Source organism: Mchenga conophoros, linkage group LG5 (genome assembly GCF_057382185.1).
Source record: "Mchenga conophoros isolate Kocher_MC1m ecotype Shallow Benthic linkage group LG5, M_conophoros_male_GT1.1, whole genome shotgun sequence".
NCBI classification, from domain to species: Eukaryota; Metazoa; Chordata; class Actinopteri; order Cichliformes; family Cichlidae; genus Mchenga; species Mchenga conophoros.
The window spans coordinates 27557254-27576265 of NC_140530.1; the positions used below are offsets into that span (position 1 = coordinate 27557254).

Here is a 19012-nt window from a genome sequence, read left to right on the forward strand (position 1 = left end):
AAGTGGCCGGGCTTGGCTTTCTAAGCAGATGCTGGCTGACCAACATCTGTCATCGTCATATCAGTAAACATTTGTATTTCAGGGTGATTATATCTGAATTGAATCAAAACAAACACATTTTTAGACAATATGTATATGTGTATATTAGGGGTGCAACGATATTCGTATCGATATTGAACCGTTCGATACAGTGCTTTCGGTTCGGTACGCATATGTATCGAACAATACAACATTTGTAATTTATTTTATCAATTTTCCTTCTGACGATGCTGTCTGCACTGTCGAGCGCAGATCCACTGAGCGCTCAACACAGACAGCATAGACCTGTGAGTGAGTTTTGGTCGCTGGACTGATTGTCAAAAAAAATAGGAAAAACTGCATACAGCTAAAAGTTTCCTGTCGTTCAGTTACAGGCCATGTTTAGTCTTGACTGGTGGTGTTGCCTGTATATATGTAGCAAGGTTTTCTGTCATTTTTATGACTTGTTAGCATGCAGTAACTGATGTGACTTCACTGAAAGCACTGAAAGAGATGCAAAGATGCAGGCAGGCAGGAGAAAGGAGAAAACATCGCAGGCCTAATGTTTTGTGCAAAGTGTTGGGGACAAATCAGTGGAGAAATGCTGCAAATAAAAAAAAAAAAAAAAAAAAAAAAAAAAAAAAAAACTGTCAGTCCTCTAAATTTTAATCTTTTATCTTGATTGCCTGGCAAGATTGCCTTTCACTCTGCTGCAGATAAAGCATGTTCAATTGGATTGAAGTGAACAGAGATAATATCCCATCAGTGGCATGAAAAGGGTTGCAGCAAACCAGAGTGGTAGATGTGTCTCCGGCCATTACCCACCTGTTGTATTAGTTATGTAACTCTACTCCACCTCAATACACCACCCGTGACAAGAGGTGACAGGAGGCTACACACACACACACACACACACACACACGATCTAGTTTCCATTACTTCAGAGGACCTAACATGAACTTAAATGCATTTTCGGTAGACTCACTTTAAGCATAACCATATTTAGCCCATAATGTTAACCTCAAACCAAAGCTAATATTTTCTTTAACCAAGTTTTTATCCTAAAAACAAAGAATTTCTACCAACAGAATTTTGTTTTCAAGTAGAAGTTGTTTCCACATGTTTTGTGTCTACATAACACAACATAATGGAAACATGCACACAAACACTGAAGCAAGCTAATAATATGCCCCTGTGTTAAAATGCTCACAGAACATCCTCACCGCTGTCTCTGGTTTGACTGCAGTCTCCATAGTAATGGCATCTGTGTCCATGGCAACCATATCCGTGTCACTGCTGGTGACACAAGCTGTGCCCAAATCACTTCCTCATTGACTTGTGCATCACTGTTCATGTAAATAATAAGCAGTAAAGCAGTAAATTAAGAGATGAGAAAGAAGAAAACTTGTTCATTGTAACTGTTTCTTGGCTTAATGATCTATAACATGAATTAACACGAGACTTGTCATGAATAAAGCTCTATAAATATGCTCATGTAAAACAGAATTCAAACTTGTACAGAAAAAGAGACAAAAAACCTTCCTAAACCTTTTCTACGACAAAGAGAAATTGAGTTACTTTTTTCATTTTCATTTTACAAGATGGCTGCTAAGTGGCAGGAGTTGCTTCTTGCCCTATTTTTTTGTTAGAATCTTTTTAGAACACAAATTCAAACACAAGCAAAGTGAATGTCTTTGCTTAGCCGTCAATATCTTACAAAGAGTGCCACTGTCCAATAAGAGGATTTAGCCAGAAGTGAACTAATGGAAAGGACTTGTTTTCCAGAAACGACAGGTAGATTTGGTTAAAAGCACTTGTTGTGAGTAAAGCTGCCTAGCTAAAACATAGCAATACTGTCATGAATCGCTGTGCGGCAGGCAGGAGTTGGACCCAAAGTGCAGGACTCACAGACTCAGGGAGGTGAACTCAAAACTCAGCTTTATTTGCTGGCAGGGAAAAAACATACAAACTAATCTAAACTGGGAACTTGGAAAACTCACAGAGAGACACACAGGGCGCTCCACACAGCATGAGGGACGACGCGACACTGACTCAGAGAAACACAGGGTTTAAATACACTGGGAAGTAACGAGGGGAATGAGACACAGAAGGAGGGCACAGCTGGGAGAAATCAGGACTGACGAGACAAGCAAAGCAGGACGCATTCACATGAGACACGGACCATCAAAGTAAAACAGGAAGTATCACACAGAGACGCGAACTTGACACAGTGGAGACAGCAACTAAGAAATACAGAGACATAAACCATAAGGCAGAGGTCTAAGAACCAAAATACACAGGGAAATACTCAGCTGGGAACACAAGAGACTAGACTAGAGAGAGTAACAAAAAACCAACCATGAGAACATAATGCACAATGCAGAGTGACAGAAAACAAGAAACTCAAACATGCAAAGACACACAATTACACAGAACAGAGGGGACACAGAGAGACATGAAGGGCAAGGGATCAAAACTAGAAGCCATAGAATAAATCACACACAAGTACAATAATACAAAAATCACAAAGAACTAAAAACGCTGGGTCAGGAGACCCAGGACCGTGACAAATACAAGTAAAGTCAGCAAATGTAACACTGCTCAGCCAGCAAATATTAGCAGACTAACATTCAAATACTCTTATTGCTCTATCTACTATAAAACACAATGAGGACCTGTGTTGAACATTAGCAGTTAGCAAAGTTGTGCGAACAGCAAATAATACAAATTGTTTGTGTTACACAGCATTTGAAAGGCATTGCAACCATAAACTATTCAGCAATATTTTGCTAGAAGTCTGAAACTTCATAAAGGCCTTTTAATGTTAAGGAGATACTAGTAAAGACTGGCAAGACTTGTGACTCTTGTTACCACAATAGTTTGGCAGGAGGATTGGGAGTAAAGCAGATTTGTTTGCTCGTAAATCCAGATGCCGGGTAAGATTAGGATTAGGAAACTTATTTTACAACTCTAAAGGTTTTTATGTGGATATTCAGGTTGCTCACCATGTCACACGCATTACATCTGCATTCTGACCCAATTTTCTGTCGCTCATTATCTTTATAACCTTGGAGCTTTAAGCTTGTATTATAATATAAATCTCTCTGAATGGAAACATTACATAAATGCTTGAGATATGAATTGCAGCAGATGCATATTACTGACTTGTGCCTGTATATGTTTATGATATTGAAGGATTATTGCTGCTACACATTGTTGCACTCAGTCCACAGGGCTATATGTGAACTGGCCTTGGTCCACACTCGGCTGTCCTGTTTGTTTGCTTTGGTTCGGGTATAGTTTGATCAGTTTGGCTAAGAATCAGGTTCAGTTGCTGTAACTTTAGTTACTGAGAATTGTGTTCAATTTGTGTAGCTTTTAGGCAATTGGTGGCACTAGAAATTTGGTTCATCGGTTAATAGAAGTTTGTGCTGTGTAAAGCATGGTATTGGTATCAAATTCCTGGCTTACTGTATGTCAGGTGTGAGGTTTTGGAGCAGCATTTTCAAAGTGTTACCCAGTTCTCTGTAGTTACACTTTTTCCTTTAGCCACCATACCACACTCAAGACTTTTTCAACTTTTATACAAGGAACGAACCCAGGAATCAGCCATAGACTTAAGATAGAAATTATTCTGAAAGGGATGTGTGACAATGACTGATTCAGTCAGACCTTTTAAAGACTGTCTGTGACCTGTTTGTCGTCTGGAGTAGAGTTTAAGTTCCCAAGTAACATCGTCTAGTTTCTGAAAATATGCTTGTTTAACATGTAGATGCAGCTTAATTAGATAGTAGGAAAAATCAATGTCCCATGTTTAGTCATGCAAAGAACATATTACGTTTCTTTTTCTCTAAACAGTTGTTGGATGTCAGTATCAAATCCAAAATGGTTATATGGAAACAGCAAAATTCTAGGAAGTGCTGTGTGAATGCAGGAAAAAAAGGGATCTTACACATCAAAAACTTAAAAGCAACATGAATTATGCTAAGTAAGTGGAACAGTATTAAAGCTTTCTTCTGTCTACCAGTACTATGTTTTATTTTTCTTAAAAATTTCTTTCACTGCCTTGAATTTTTACCTTCACTGGTTTTCTGGACTGCACGCTATACTGACTTTGGTATTAATGGATGACAGTGCATCTGTGGACCAACACAGGAGATAACTGATCATACGAAACCAGACAGCAAGAAGAAGCAAGTAACCCAAATCTGCCAGCGTCCCGTCCCACTTGAACACGATAGAAATAGCACCATTCTAGGTCGCTCTTTAATAATTGCAGAACTAACTTTCACAGTACTGTGCCCATGTAGTTGTGTGTGAGAGTGTGTGACTGTGGGTGCCTTTTTGTTGAGATGTATTTCATTTGGGGGATTTTACCCTTTATTCAGTTATTTAATCACGTTTGGCATTTATTTGAAAAACACTCAGCTTCACAAAATTAATGTGGCATGGTCTAAAATGTGTTTTAGGCTGATGTATTCGAGCGACTGTGGTGAATGTGTGTTGTCTTAGTGTGTTTTCCTTGCGGGTGTCCTGACCATTAAAAGGAAAACATCTTTCCTGTCCTGTTCTAAAAACAAGGTCGAAAGACCTCCTGCTAAAACACTTCATTATGAACTAAACCAACATGAACACCATCAACACACAAACACACACACAGGACACCTTGAAGCCAGAGAGTGGTCCCATAAAGTGCTCCACACATCGATTTTGTGGGCTACTTTGCAACAAGATGTATGTCCCTGCTTTAAGGAGTAATCGGGTGCTTTTGTCCTTGGCCTTGTTAAATTTCTCATCTCTCTGGTCGTCTTTCGTGTGACACTGATGAGGTCACAGCGGGACACAAACAAACCTGACATCCTCTCCTGTTTATATTTTCCAAACTACAAATGAAATATTAAAAACGGAAACTAGAGGAAAATCCTGCCACAACAAATGCCAGTCGCATGCAGTCACTCGCTTACTTTAAAGTTGATTTGAGTGTTTTATTGTACTCAGCTTATGTGATGAGATGTATAATAGTTGAAGGTTATTTATTTTAGTGACTTTTTGTCAATTTTTAATTAGAAGCTGATTTACTGCAAGAAAAGGGTAAATATCAATCTGTACTAAAACTGAACATCCTTACGTAGTAACGGCATTAGCAACACTGTAGACATTTCGAAACAAGGGATTGTATAAACTAAAACAACTGTAAGAATTTTAAAGCTAGCAGACATACACAACACTGTACTCTATTCACATGTAGCTGAATTCAGGTTTTATTTTTGTGTGTTTGCTTACTTGCAGTGGATACAGATGGCAGGAAGTTGAAGGGAGCTATCCAGAGGAGCACAGAGACGGGGCTGGCTGTGGAGATGCCCAGTCGAACTGTTCGCCAGGCTAGCCACGAGTCCATAGAAGACAGCATGAACAGCTATGGCTCCGAAGGGAAGTAAGTAACAAATACTGCTTTAATTAAATACCATTTTAACCACAAATACAGCATTCTGAGTCTGAAAAAACTAAACTAAACAAAAGCCAACACAAAAAATCCACATTTTGGTAAAATTACAAAAAGCCTGCTACAAACTTATTACATTAGGTCCTCTGCAATATGTTTTTACAGCTGTTTTTCTTTTTGTTTTACCCTCCTTCGATGGTAGTTTTTGTTGCTGTTACTTGGCTTTCTTTATTTTAGTTGTTTAGGAACAATTTCCCGTAAACTTTAGGCTGTAGATTGGATTTTTGTTTCAGTAAAAAGGACTAGGTGTTACAGTCCCTGATAATGCATTGCTTTAAATGGAGAAAATCTTGAGGGATGGCTGTTATGAGGAAAGGCAGCCCAGACACTTTACCAGTTTGGGACACATAGTCAGTAGTGGACCTTGGATTCATCGGGTGTTTCGGCCATTATCACTAGACACCCGCATCCAAGGAGGCCCTACCAGGGTTGATCAGGCCCTGGAGTGTGTCACTGGTTTATGTTAACTCGTTATTTCTCTTCTTCTTTCTTCTGAATTCATTTTGGATGTTGGACAATCTATTTGCACTTTAAACTATATCAGTAAAACTACTGAGACTATTTTGAAAATAGCACATTTTTGCAAGGATTCAAATTCAGTTCATTCAAACTTAAAATGAAAAAAGGAATATATTTTAGTGTATTGGAATTTCAGAGATTTGATTCCTTTGGTTGAGGTTTTGCAATCAGAAGATGCTGTGTTTCTATTACCTGTCATACAGGAAAAACATCAGCAATGTCTTTGATGCACAGGGGGAGAGAGAGAGAGACAGAGAGAGAGAGAGAGAGAGAGAGCATACAGAGCACCTATGACATCAGCAGTAATAGTGTAGTACTACTGAACACGCTCATACACACACACACGGACACATGCAGATAACTGCCAACCTGGCTACCAGCTTGAATTCCTACTGTTACATAACAAGACAAGTCAGACAGACTGATGTAGGCTGGGAGGGTTTACAGAGGAACAGAGGAGGGACGAAAATAACGAGAGGATGATTGCATCATTGAGTGTGTTTGTGTGCATATTAATATTCCATTTATATTTGGAATATGCAAATACGTTGTTTATGAGCTTCTGCTTAAAAACATGGATTACTTTGCATAGTATGGGAAAAAAAACGAATTCATTAGCTAGATTTTAATGATGCTAGCTTATTTATTATTTAGTAGCAGAAGCAAATCCTTTTTTAATGATGAATAAATCAAACAGAAGATGTCAGTCAGAGCCAACATACACAACTATATGAAAAGAAGAAGAAGACAACCTAATTGATTGTTTCCTAGAAGTCCACAGTGAAGCCTTAATAACTGTGAGGTAAAAAAAAAATTAATGAAGGCATTACAGGCACAGATAAAAAAAAAAATGACAAAGAGAGTTTTAGAAGGAGAAAGAGTGCAAGAAAATCTGTGTTCACACGAGGCTCTTTGATTTAGCTTATTCAAACTCTGCAGTCTTTACTGCTCTTCCACATCCAAGTCACTTTAGCTGAAAACACAGCACACATCGCATCACGTCATATGTTGTCTAGCTTACCTAAATGGAGCTCTGCCTTTTACCACTTATACCACACACTATTAATTTAAAAATAGTTTAAAAAGCAATGCCACCTGGGTCACAGACATTGCTGATATGTATTTCTATTGAAGTGATTGTCCGACATAAAAATGTCGACATGCACCACCAAAATGTATTTGAATTGTTTTGCAAAAACAATTAAAAAAAACCCCTCAAAAATAGTGGGTCACAGACCCAGTTCCCTGACAAATGTGACATGAAACATGGTTAATATTAGATAAAATTTGTTATCCTATGAAAACACCCAGAATGTTCTTCATGGTCCCAAAGTGCTGTGCCTTGCAGACTCACCAGGCTCCATTACCATCTTTGTTCATACTATACATGGTTGATATGACAAATGTAAACAAAAGATAACTTACACAATAGCTCAGAACAACTCAGGTCGCCCAGGACTTTTTTCCATTTAGTGTAAGTGTCGTCATATTGAGGTAAGTTCAAGTGTTTTTTTTAATGTTCAATATTGATTATTTTGTGCAAGATAAAAAGGTGTATGTTGTGACAGAAATCTAAAGAATTTTACCTTCTCTGTATTTTGTTATTTGGTTTAATATAGATAAACAGACAAGCTCCATAGTAATACGTTTTTACTTTATATTATCTCCCATTTTAAGATTTCCAAAACAATGTCAATATGCTTGACATCCCTAATTCTACACAAGAACAAGGAAGATATATTTCTATCTTAAATCCTGTGACTGATCATTGTCTTTTTCAAACTGAAATGAACATAATTTGTACATATTTGTGTTAATGAAAAATAATTCTTGTAAACATAACCCACATGGAAAATACATTGGGGAAATCAATGCTATCAATGTTCAAAAGATACCAGATCACATAGATTGTGTAACTAACTGGTGTTCCAGTATGTTCAGCTCTATTCTCCATGATTGTCTCATTTAGTTTTTTCTTTCAGTTCTTTTTTTTTATATATTAAAAGCACATTAAAAATTATATAAAACCAGAAACAGAAGGGGCCTTTAAAATCTGTGCATGCACCATGCTGCAAGCAACAAAACATTAAAGGGAACAACAGTTGACTCATTAAGCTGGCAACAGTTGACTCACTGCATCATTTAAATCATCCGCAGCAAACCACTGCTCATCTTCCTGTCTGTATTTCAGTCTTTACGTCAGCTGTCTGGCTCAGTCTGCTGATTGAAAAGCTCCATCATTCTCTATGCACAGTCATGAATAAGCACTTTGTTAGCTAACACCATCCAGTCACACTTATGAGCTTATTGATTTATGGTGGGAGCCATTCAGGATCCAATGCACGCACACATTCACTGTGGAAACTGAGGTAAATGGAAATGTGTGTCTTTGTGTAAGAGAGACACACAACTGTGACTCTTTCTAAAAGGAGACATCATTTTAAAAAATATCCAGGAAAAAACATGTTGACATTTTACTGGGTTCATGTTGTAAAATTATAATGTACTCCTGACAACCAATCCTTTGTCAGCGGTGCAAAGCAGTGCTTCAGCTGCACTGTGACGCTTTAAATTTTAGTGCAGTATGTGTGGAGCTTATGACAATGATGACAGAAAACATAAATGTAGTTCTGTTCAAATGATATTTTAACAACAGAAAGACAGATTTTTTTTTACCAATATATTTGTAAAATCTGCAAATATATTTCCATATTTATTTAACTTTAATGAAAGGTTGTTGTTGTTCTAAATTCCAGTGCATTACAAAAAACTGAGTAGTATGAGATCTTATATTTATGCAAAGTTCCCATCGGTTTCCCACTTGCGGTTTGCATTGAACGTCATATTTCTGCGAAACAGCAGTGTAATCCCCAGATGTGCCCCACACACTAACATAATCTAAAGCTCAGGAATTTATCACCCAGTAATACCCACTCAGCTAATGTTGTTTGACTAATATCTTTGCATGCGTACTCATGATACACATATACAAAGGTTTTTACCTCATTAGGAATGTAATTTCTTCAGTATACAAACATATTAATTGATGTATTATGTTAATTGCATATATGCAGCACTTTAATACTTTGCATATTACATTCATGCATTATGGTCACAGAAACAAAACAAAAGAAGAAAAAAAAACATGCTGTGATATACATAGACCAGCATGCTACCACATAAAACCACTGACACTCGAAGTGAATAATGTTGATCATTACATGATAATGCAAGGTTCTGTTTGGAAACCTCCTGGTATTTGTGCATGTTACTTAAAACCCACTTAAATATTTTTTTTCAGATGCAATTTCTCCAAGAAGGACAATGCACCACATAAGCTGTCCAAGAATGACTTGAAGTTACACAACAAAAAGCTCAAGATCCTGATCTGGTGTCCAAACTTCCCAGATCCCAAGCGTCCATGGGATGTATACAAACAACACAGGGGAAAAGATAAAGTAACGAGATGTAAATGAGAGTTTGGGATTATCTTTCATCCCCTAAAATTGACATGTCATTACTTATTATATGCTGCCACCTGAATGTAAATTACTAATTTAAATAATTGCTTTCCTTTATTGCACTGAACGACTTCTAAATTATTTTGTAATGAAGCATTTGCATACTTGGTTTGCAGTTAGTATTAAAGGTTAGACTTTGTGCTTTTGTATGACGTTGCTCGAACAATCTAATAACTGAAGACAAAGTCAGCATTGAGTGTCTAGTTTAAAAAAAAATATAATGATTTGTTCCTTATATGTGCACCCAAGCACTCTTGTGAGAGTGGGGATAATTTAAAATTGAGCAACCATAAAGTATGATAAAATATCAAAGTGAAGGCAAGGTGGAAAAACATGTAGGTTAAAGAGGGGAAGAAGAAGAAGAAGAAGAAGAGAGGGATATGGAAAAGAGATAAAAGTAGAGACAAGGAGAGAATGTTATCTCGTGGGGCTCGAAACAGCTGCAAACTGCATAATCTGAGAAAAAGGAGGAAAGAAAGAGACTAATGAGAGCTCTGGAGAGAAGGAGGAGAGGTGAAAGGAAAAGAAATGACAGTGAGAGAGGGATGTGTGTAGTTAATCTTTCCTGTCTTTCTTTGCTCAGTCTCTGGTTGGGAACATGGCTAATGACTTTATTTAGAACCAACATGTCCTCGTAACTAAACGACAGAATGGGTTGACTGCCACTGGCTCCAAGTGGCTGTTAGAGAATGGTGAATTATGTGACATATACTACTTTCCCCACTCTCTTAAATGTTTTTTGAGTAATGAATAAATTCTCTACAGAACCAGTAGTCACATTGCACATTTGTCGTTAAATTAAATTATTGCCACCGTCCAAGTTACGAAAAGTTCATTGTTCAATTTTATGCATGCTTCAAGGTTGTGTTACCCTCACAATTGTCACTCACACCTCAGATACAGATACAATATATATACAGTATGTCTGTGTGACCTTTTACATCATGTACAGTGTCATTCAAAGGCATACAAACACTGCCTGCCTCATAGGCCTCTTTTTAAACATACCAAGTTCCTACAGATTTAAATGAATTCTTCAAAAATGCATGCATGCATTTTACTACAAATATAGTGCCAGGCAAAAGTTTGCAGTGTGTCCCAACTTTTGGCCAGTGTTTTACAAGCGACAGAGTTGGATTGTCAAGTGTTGAGGGGCATAGTGCGTAAAAGTCACCAACACTCAACTGACTCAGTAACTGGAGAGCTCCAAACTTCCTCTGGAATTAAAATCAACACAGAAATCTGCACAAGGCGCTTCCAGTTCCTGAGGGTGTAATGCCATTTCTAGGTGGTCCAGTGTGGTCCAGTCACTTTGCTTTCATTGGAAATTTCTTCAGTCGCTTAACTCTAAGTTGGAAAAGTTTAACCAGGGACCTGTCTACTCCAATGTCACCATTGTGTTTTTCTCCTTGTCATTTGTTAAAATTACTGTACCCTGTATAGATGCCACATTACTGCTATTCACTTTCTGCATAAATGGCCCTTTAGAGGTACAGCAGTTTGTCATCATGGTAGAGGTGGGTAGAGCGATCTAAATATCGATAGTACCGATACCATCGCTGGTATTGGTATTGGATCGATACCAGCATAAACACTTCTCCTGTCATGCAGGCACACTGTGCTCCACCTCCTCCTCCCTTCTCTGCTGTGTTTAGTTTTCCTGTGATCACGTGGCTCACCACTGAGCAGCGACATGCTGCAGTGAGTGAGAAGTACATTACAGCTGTAAATGAAAACACTGCAAACAGTGATGCATGCAGGCTATTCTCTACTGTGGCAAAACCATCAACTTGTACAAAGACACGAAAGTCCATGAAAAGAGAGCTTTGTCCTGGAACAAGCAGCAAAAGAAATGAAGAGAGGAGGAAGTAAATCCCTGACCCTGACCCCCAGCACAGAGACAGAGGTCACTGTCTCAGTCCTTTCATAGAAGCAAGGATAACCTCTATGAAAATAAGCTGGTAGCTCAGACAGGGTTGAAAGTAATAATTTACTCATGACTCATGTTGGTTCTTCAGCATTACATAATGTTGTTTCTTTAGTAGACTGATTACTTATCAAATATATTCAGATATTCAAATAATATATCCACAACACTGAATTTAGCTAAAGAAGTTATTCTGTTAGTGAACTATATTAATGTTTTTTTAAAAATACAAGATAGCTGAAAGGTGTCCTTTTTATTGTGTTAACTAACTACAAGGTGAAAGTCACAGTGATTAGGCCAATAAAATGTATAAATCATGACACATCACTGCTGCCTGGGATGTTTTTGGTACACAGTGGAGGTCCAGCTTTTAGCCTTGAGGGGTATATCTGTGTAGACTTAAACTGTAGGGACGAAAACTGACTTTTACTATGCTCCTACTTTTGAGAGTGCATTGGTATGTTTTTATTTACACATCATGTTAGACTCGTAGAGCAATGGAAGAAAAGTGCTGTCGTCTATTGCTCATAGAACAAATAAACCCACACACTCACACACATATTTACTACCTGGCTGTTTGCCACTAAAGCACTTTGAGCCGATTTGTATACACATAAAAACCACACAAAATAAGGACACATGGGGTCAAACTCTAGAGCCAACATCTGAGCCTAGTTTCAGGAAGCCAATTAAAATTTTGTGAGTTTAACTAACCTGAAAGGGGAGTGATAAATGGTATTCGGTTATCAGCCTTTTCTTTCTTTCTTTCTTTCTTTTTTTCAGTCCCTATCTCGTTATTCCTCTGGATTGCTTTTGTCCCTATTCTGTTACTCCTCTCTTCCATTGTCTCATTATCTTTCAGTCACTCACTTTCTTCTGCTAATTGAACTGCATTAAGCACTGTCTGGTCATGTTTAACCATCCGTGTCTTTGTCTGCCTGCTTTTTTGTTCCCTCTGCAGTCTTAACTACAGTGGCATGTGTCTGGCATCCGATGCTCAGTTCAGTGACTTCCTGGATGGGATGGGACCAGCCCAGTTTGTTGGGCGACAGACACTGGCGACAACATCCATGGGTAAGAGAAGACTGGAGTTTTAATTATTTTGCTACAGCCAATTCAATTTCTTACATTTCTGTTTCTGTAGAATAAAAATGTGTTTTCCATTTTTGATATACAGGCTGGGTCAGAAAATTAAAAAGAAAAAAAAAAAGCTTTATACTCATAAAACTGAACCAAATGGTTCCTTAAAATCATTTTACATTGGCAAAGAAAGTGCCTCACAAATCAGCAGTCTTACTGTTTTTCTCATCATCTCCAGCACTTCACTTATTCATTTCCAGGCTGTATATACTGGATATATTGCATGAAGTCTGTCCTCTACAGCAGTGATTTACTGTAAGTGGGTCAGTTTCCTCACTGGCAGCCAGACAGTGTCCTTGGCCCAACAACAGTGACACTGACTGGACCAGCTCCACTCCAAACCTGCTGCCTGGTCCAACATTATATAATGTCAGAGAACCCAGAATAACTTGGCTTTCATCTGAGCTGTGTCACTTTCAAAGGAATACATTTGTCATTTTGGGGACATTTAGTTAAAACTTTTATTCCAAAGTTACTTCTAATGAGAGAAATTATTGCAATGTGCACGCAATTTTAATATAAAAAATGCAGATCATTATTGGAAGAAAACGCAGACAGAGCTATGATTAGAGAGTACATATGAATGATATATTTACTTATTTAGCAGTAAAAGCTTTGTCTCTTACATGTTTTACTGTCTTTATGGCTTTTTTCTGTGAGGAGCCAGCTGACTGGGATAAATTATAGTGTTAAGACTGAACCAAAACCATGACTTATTAAAAAGAAAGCTTCAGAGATGCTTGTATTGAAGTTCACACCATTTTGCTTAACATAATTCAAGGAGCTTGATGTTGGGAGACCAACAAGATATTTCAGAATCTCTAAATAGTTTTTATATTAAGCCTTTATATTATTACTCTATTAATAAGTAACTTACCATGATTTTTATTGTTGGTTGGGTTTATTGCTACAGAAAACATAATATGCAGAACGTTTGGACAGAGAGAAGTGTGCTCTATGTGATGCAGTATTTTGCTCTTACAGTAAACTGAACTTGCTTTGGGACCGTCTTTTCCTTGGCTCCAAGATTTGGTTTGGAAGTTGGATCGTATATAAAAAATGGATTTGGGTTCTGGGTCTGAAAAGGAATGCTAATGTGTCAAGTACTTTTATTCTTTCTAATGGTCAACCAGAGCCATTTCTCTGGTTCTCTGGTTGTGCAAAGAAGTCAAACTGAACTGAGGTCTAGAGAGTGTTTGAGAAAACAATAAGTGAAACTACGGTCTTGTACTCTAGTTTCACTTATTTGATGCAGTCAGATATTAATTTAGTAGGATATGGTCCCATGCAAAGTAAAATAGGACATAAGTCAAAGGATCCTTCTGTGATTGCTCATACAGTGTGACTGGCTTCTCATTCAGAATCACCTTCATAATATGACACGGCCATGGTCACAATGTGTAAAAGGCATTTGACAAACCAGTGCAGGATGTACATTTTTATACATGATGGATAGTTTGGACATGTCTAGCAACTGACTTGAAGTTACCAAGTGATCTTACACGATTATGTCTCACATCCATTTTAGTATCTTCTTCTAAAACTATTTACTAATTGTTGGGCTAATATTCACCTCCTTTAATCTCATTTTTTCACCCAATCAGGTGATGTAGAGATTGGACTGATGGAGCGGAATGGGGGACTGGAGGTGGAGGTCGTCCAGGCCAGAGGCCTCACCATGAAACCAGGTTCAAAGGGACCTCCAGGTTTGTCTGTGATCAGTCTTTGAGCTCTGTTTTTCAGAGAATACCATTTATACCATAACGTGAGGTGTTTTGAGTCGAAATTTAACATTTATAAAGCTGCTTTACTTCTGTTTGTACTCCACATGAATGCTTTACAAGCCAGCAAATAGTTTCACATACACAACAGCCTGTAGGGCATATTTAATACTAATGGGATATAGCTTCCAAAAACATACTTTTTGTGCTTGACAATATAAAAAATAGACGAGTGAAGGGGGGAATGGAGCAGAAGCAGGCGATGCACTAAATAAGTAAAAACTGCATTTGTCTTTGCTCATGCAGTAGTGAAATGTGCATCTTGATGCTCTGACTTCAGATTTTAATCCATAGATACAGTCCAGTATTAAATGCCTCCTCTGGTCAGAATGATCATATTGTTGACTTTGATTGTAGCGCCTCGCCGCTGCACAATACTAAAGCAGGCATCAATCCCAACTGGATAAGAGCTAAACACCTTCACCGAAATGGAACAAAAAGTATCTGGGAAAAAAACTATGAAGGAGAGATAAAAGAGAATAGGAAAATAAACAGAGGAAAGCAAACAAATCAGCATAGACCACTATATTGTAACTGAAAGAAAAACATGGTCATGACAAGGGAGGTATAGAGATAAAAGGAACTCCGTGTACAGTGTAAAGACAAGTGAGGTTTTGCCTGCAGATTTTAGTGAGCCAGTGTCTGAATTATTTCTATCCTGTTATCAGCACACTAGACAGAAAGCTGTGACCTGTGTGTAAGCTCCAGTACTGTAAACTTACATTAGAATGCTGTTAGCGAAACCATATGTTATTATTAGCCAATATTTCTTCTTTAAACCTGTACAAACAGTAGTAGATGCTTTTATTCTGACAGCTGGTCAAGTGATCATGAATGATCATAAATCATAGTTTTCAGTTTTTATCATTTTTCTTTTCAAAATATACAGATGATTGGAACTTTCTCCTTACTTTCTGGTCACTGTGAACAGCAAAATTTTGAACAATAAGCTTGTTCCCTAGCCTGTATTTTGCAAGGTTAGATGGGAGCATCACCACAGGTATCTTAGAACATTCGAGGGTTACACATTCATGTGTTGTGCTTTCATCTTAGGCTTGTTGATGTGATTATACAACATTACAGCTTCATTCACAATTCAGTACTGACACGATCAACTGTTTGGTTCATCTCAGTTCAGCCTCCAAATTCCATTTGTACATTATAAGGAGTATTCAATTCAATTCAATTCAATCTTTATTGGCAGACTTCATGTCCATAGAAACAAGACAGAGACACACACACACACAAGCCCTCCCCCTCCCCAAAACACAAGGTATAAACTTTAAAAAAAATATATATATATTTATATATATAAATATATATATAAATAAATATATATATATATATATATATATATATATATATATATAAATAAATATATAACATATAAAACATTTGTAAAAATATAAAACCGTAATATACCTAAAACACAATTACTTAAAAGAAATCAATAAATACACAAACACTTCAACCAGTGCTTTCTCAGACTGGATGAGTAACGGGAACCACTCACTGTCGGATCTGCGAGTGCTAAAATTATACTGTTACTCGAACCATCCAGTCATTCTCTAAAATTGAACATTAACTTTCTTAAAAGTGCTTTAAAAGTCCAAACACCCACAGCTGCAAACATCTGGCTGGCACTACCCCTTCTAGGTATCCTGCAAAGGATTCTCATCGCATCATTATATGCAACATGCAGATTCTGCATGCTACATTGTTTGTAGGATGACCACAAGGGGGGCAGTATATAGCAGTGTACAATATGCTTTAACAAAGCCACTTTAACTGGAAGTGAACAAAAGCTGAATTTGCGTGCAATAGTATTTGCCTGCACATAGAGCTTACACCGTTGTCTCTATATGTCATCATCATCATTCATTTGCTCAGTAATAAAGTGACCAAGGTAGTTCACCTTTTTTTTGGGCCACTTTAAACAAAGGGAAATTTAGCTGTTTATCCTGCTTAGTTCTACATATCAAAACAGCACTTTTAACAGCATTGTACTTTATGTCATATTGCACACCATTATTTGTTAGTCATTATTTTATAGCATCTGTTCAAAACACACTGTATGTGACAAATGCCCAGACAGTGTGTTGGAAGATCTTTTAGTCTCAACAAGATGAGCATATTTTTTTATCATATACTGAAAAACTAGAAATTAATCAGTCAAATCTATGTGTTTGCTGTCATTCTAGCAGCCTACATTAAAGTTTATCTTCTGGAGAATGGAATCTGTGTGGCCAAGAAGAAGACGAAATCAGTGAGAAAATCTCTGGATCCTCTCTACAACCAGGTCCTGGTCTTCTCTGAGAGTCCACAGGGGAAAGTGGTCCAGGTAAGATACACCTAACTTGACGTGCCATGCAGTTCGTTACACAGAACATTCAATTTGGGCATCAGCAGAAAATACAGAGAATGCTGATTCTATTGCAGGCTAATCATATCATGGAACCATTCAATATTTTATGAAAGTGCTAAATAAGAAGTACAGTGGGCCAAAGTTGGAGGTGCTTCGAAAGTTAGCATCCATAGACATTTTGTGTCATCTTTGTGAAGAAAATATATCTATTAAAGAAACATGAATTCTGTATGAGAGCATCAGCTTGCAGTGTCCTTACACCTAAAACACCCTCATGGCTTCCAATGACTGTCAACTGTGGAACAATCATTGGTACAGATCACTTTGATTTGTCAACAAGTTAACAACAAAGCTTAATGCGCAGCAAAAGGATTCCTGACGAATACAAAAAATAAGCTGTGAATTTACGTGTCTAATCTACAATATTGTGAAAAACCTGTAACTGTGAATAGATCCAAAATTTGGATTTTTTTTTTTAAAGAAAATGCGTTTTGTTTTGTTTTTTACATAAAATTGTGACTTTATTTTTCACACTATTTTTACAAGGGTTTTGTTATGTGTGATTCTAAGTTTCAGGTGCCCTAAGTTTAATTGATAGATATTTTTGTTTTTTGTTTTGTTTTGGTTGCGTGGCTCCCTAAAAGCTATTTGGCACAGAGCACTTTCATTTGTCTAAAATGTAACACATAATTTCAAGTTTTGTCATCAAAAATGTTGAAAGAAGAGCAATTGGTTTTTTTTGTAAAGGTCTATTTGTAAACAGAATTGAATATTAAACAGGAATTAAATATGTCATTGGTGTTTCAGAGTTCACATTTTCATCATTCTGTAATATAATATCCATTAATATCCAGTACACTCTTCTTACATGATAGGATTGTTAATTAAATGGAAATTAACAGTATAATTTACATGTAATAACACTTTCTGAAATTTTTAAAAAAGGTAAGACACAAATCCTTTTGGGATTTCATCAGAAAATGCATCTAGCATAAAAAAAATGTCAATACCTTTTTAAAAAGTCAAATCTATTATAAGTATTTGTGGGAGCACAGATTTACTAAATATTCAAGAGTTATACATGTATGTAAAATTACATGTAAAGACCAGGCCATTGCTGTTATGATAAATCCACTTAATAGTTTTTATAAAAGTGTTTTCAATTCTATTTATGCATAGTATATCTTTTTCCTAACATTTAATAGGGATTAAATGTACACGATTTTGAAAAAAATTCCAACTAATAACAATAATATTCTGTCATTTTTGGCCTGGGTATTTATATTATAGCAGTGTTTGGCTATATTATTAGGTAACTGTTTTAACAAGTAAATACCGCTATTTAACATAAAACAGACAAAAAATACACAAGAGCTCATGTAACTTAAAGCTAAAAACTACATTTTAATTACAGAAAGTTGATGTGAGTTAATGCAATGATACATTTCTGTTATTTTAGAGCATTTTTTCTGGCGTCTCAACTGCCAGAATATTACCCTTTTATGTATTTTTTTCCCATCAGTAATCAGCAGGTAAAAATAGTATAGTGTTCAGTGGAGAGACTTGCAGCTCTTGCTCTGGCTGCTCTGCTGCTCCCGTCACTGTGTAATTAGCCACTAAACGCCTCCCTCTTAATTAGCTGCTGTCATGTCGCTGTCCTTCGAGTTTCATCAAACTCATTCACACTGGATAATGAAAATCGCTGAAATCAGCAGCACTTTTCAATTTGTCACTTACTGATCTAGCAAAGCAAAAAGCTGCTTAAGTCTACACTGAAAAGTCACTGAGAAACTTACTACTTGTGCCCAAAACCAACTCTCAGCTTTTTCAGCTATTTTTCCAGCCTTTCCAAAACATATCAAGTGCGAAATCTAACTAACAGCTGTTTGTCAACTTTTATTTTGACATCATAAAAAAACATTCTCCCATGTCCCCATTCTGAACATTTTATAAATGAGGCATGGCTATAAGGGGTAAATTAAGATTTTATATGGCGCATGACGACAAAGTGTGTAATGATTCACCAAATTCATGGTTAGGGGGTGGGCATAAAAGTTGTTAAATAGAGTACCACCCTGCATGATCACTTTATAATGATTTGTTAATTAACTAAAATGAGACTTCATTTGTCACACTGCCAAAAATAACTTGAAGTGAACACCAAGGGCCTGCGTGGGTGACAGAATGAAATTGTGCTTTATTTATTTACAGTGATACTAATATAAAACACTGCACAGT

General features: G+C 37.0%; 1 protein-coding gene across 2 annotated transcripts in view; it reads left to right on the forward strand.

The window, feature by feature from the left end:
* Window positions 1–19012, forward strand: part of rims4 (regulating synaptic membrane exocytosis 4) — a 51481-nt gene that overhangs the window by 23549 nt on the left and 8920 nt on the right. The window contains exons 2-5 of one of the 2 annotated variants that reach the window (XM_085274672.1): window positions 5308–5452; window positions 12450–12562; window positions 14233–14334; window positions 16611–16750. In XM_085274672.1, the coding sequence (XP_085130798.1) occupies window positions 5308–5452; window positions 12450–12562; window positions 14233–14334; window positions 16611–16750 (500 nt within the window). The remainder of the gene's footprint in view (window positions 1–5307; window positions 5453–12449; window positions 12563–14232; window positions 14335–16610; window positions 16751–19012) is intronic. The other variant, XM_085274673.1, reaches the window with a different exon arrangement.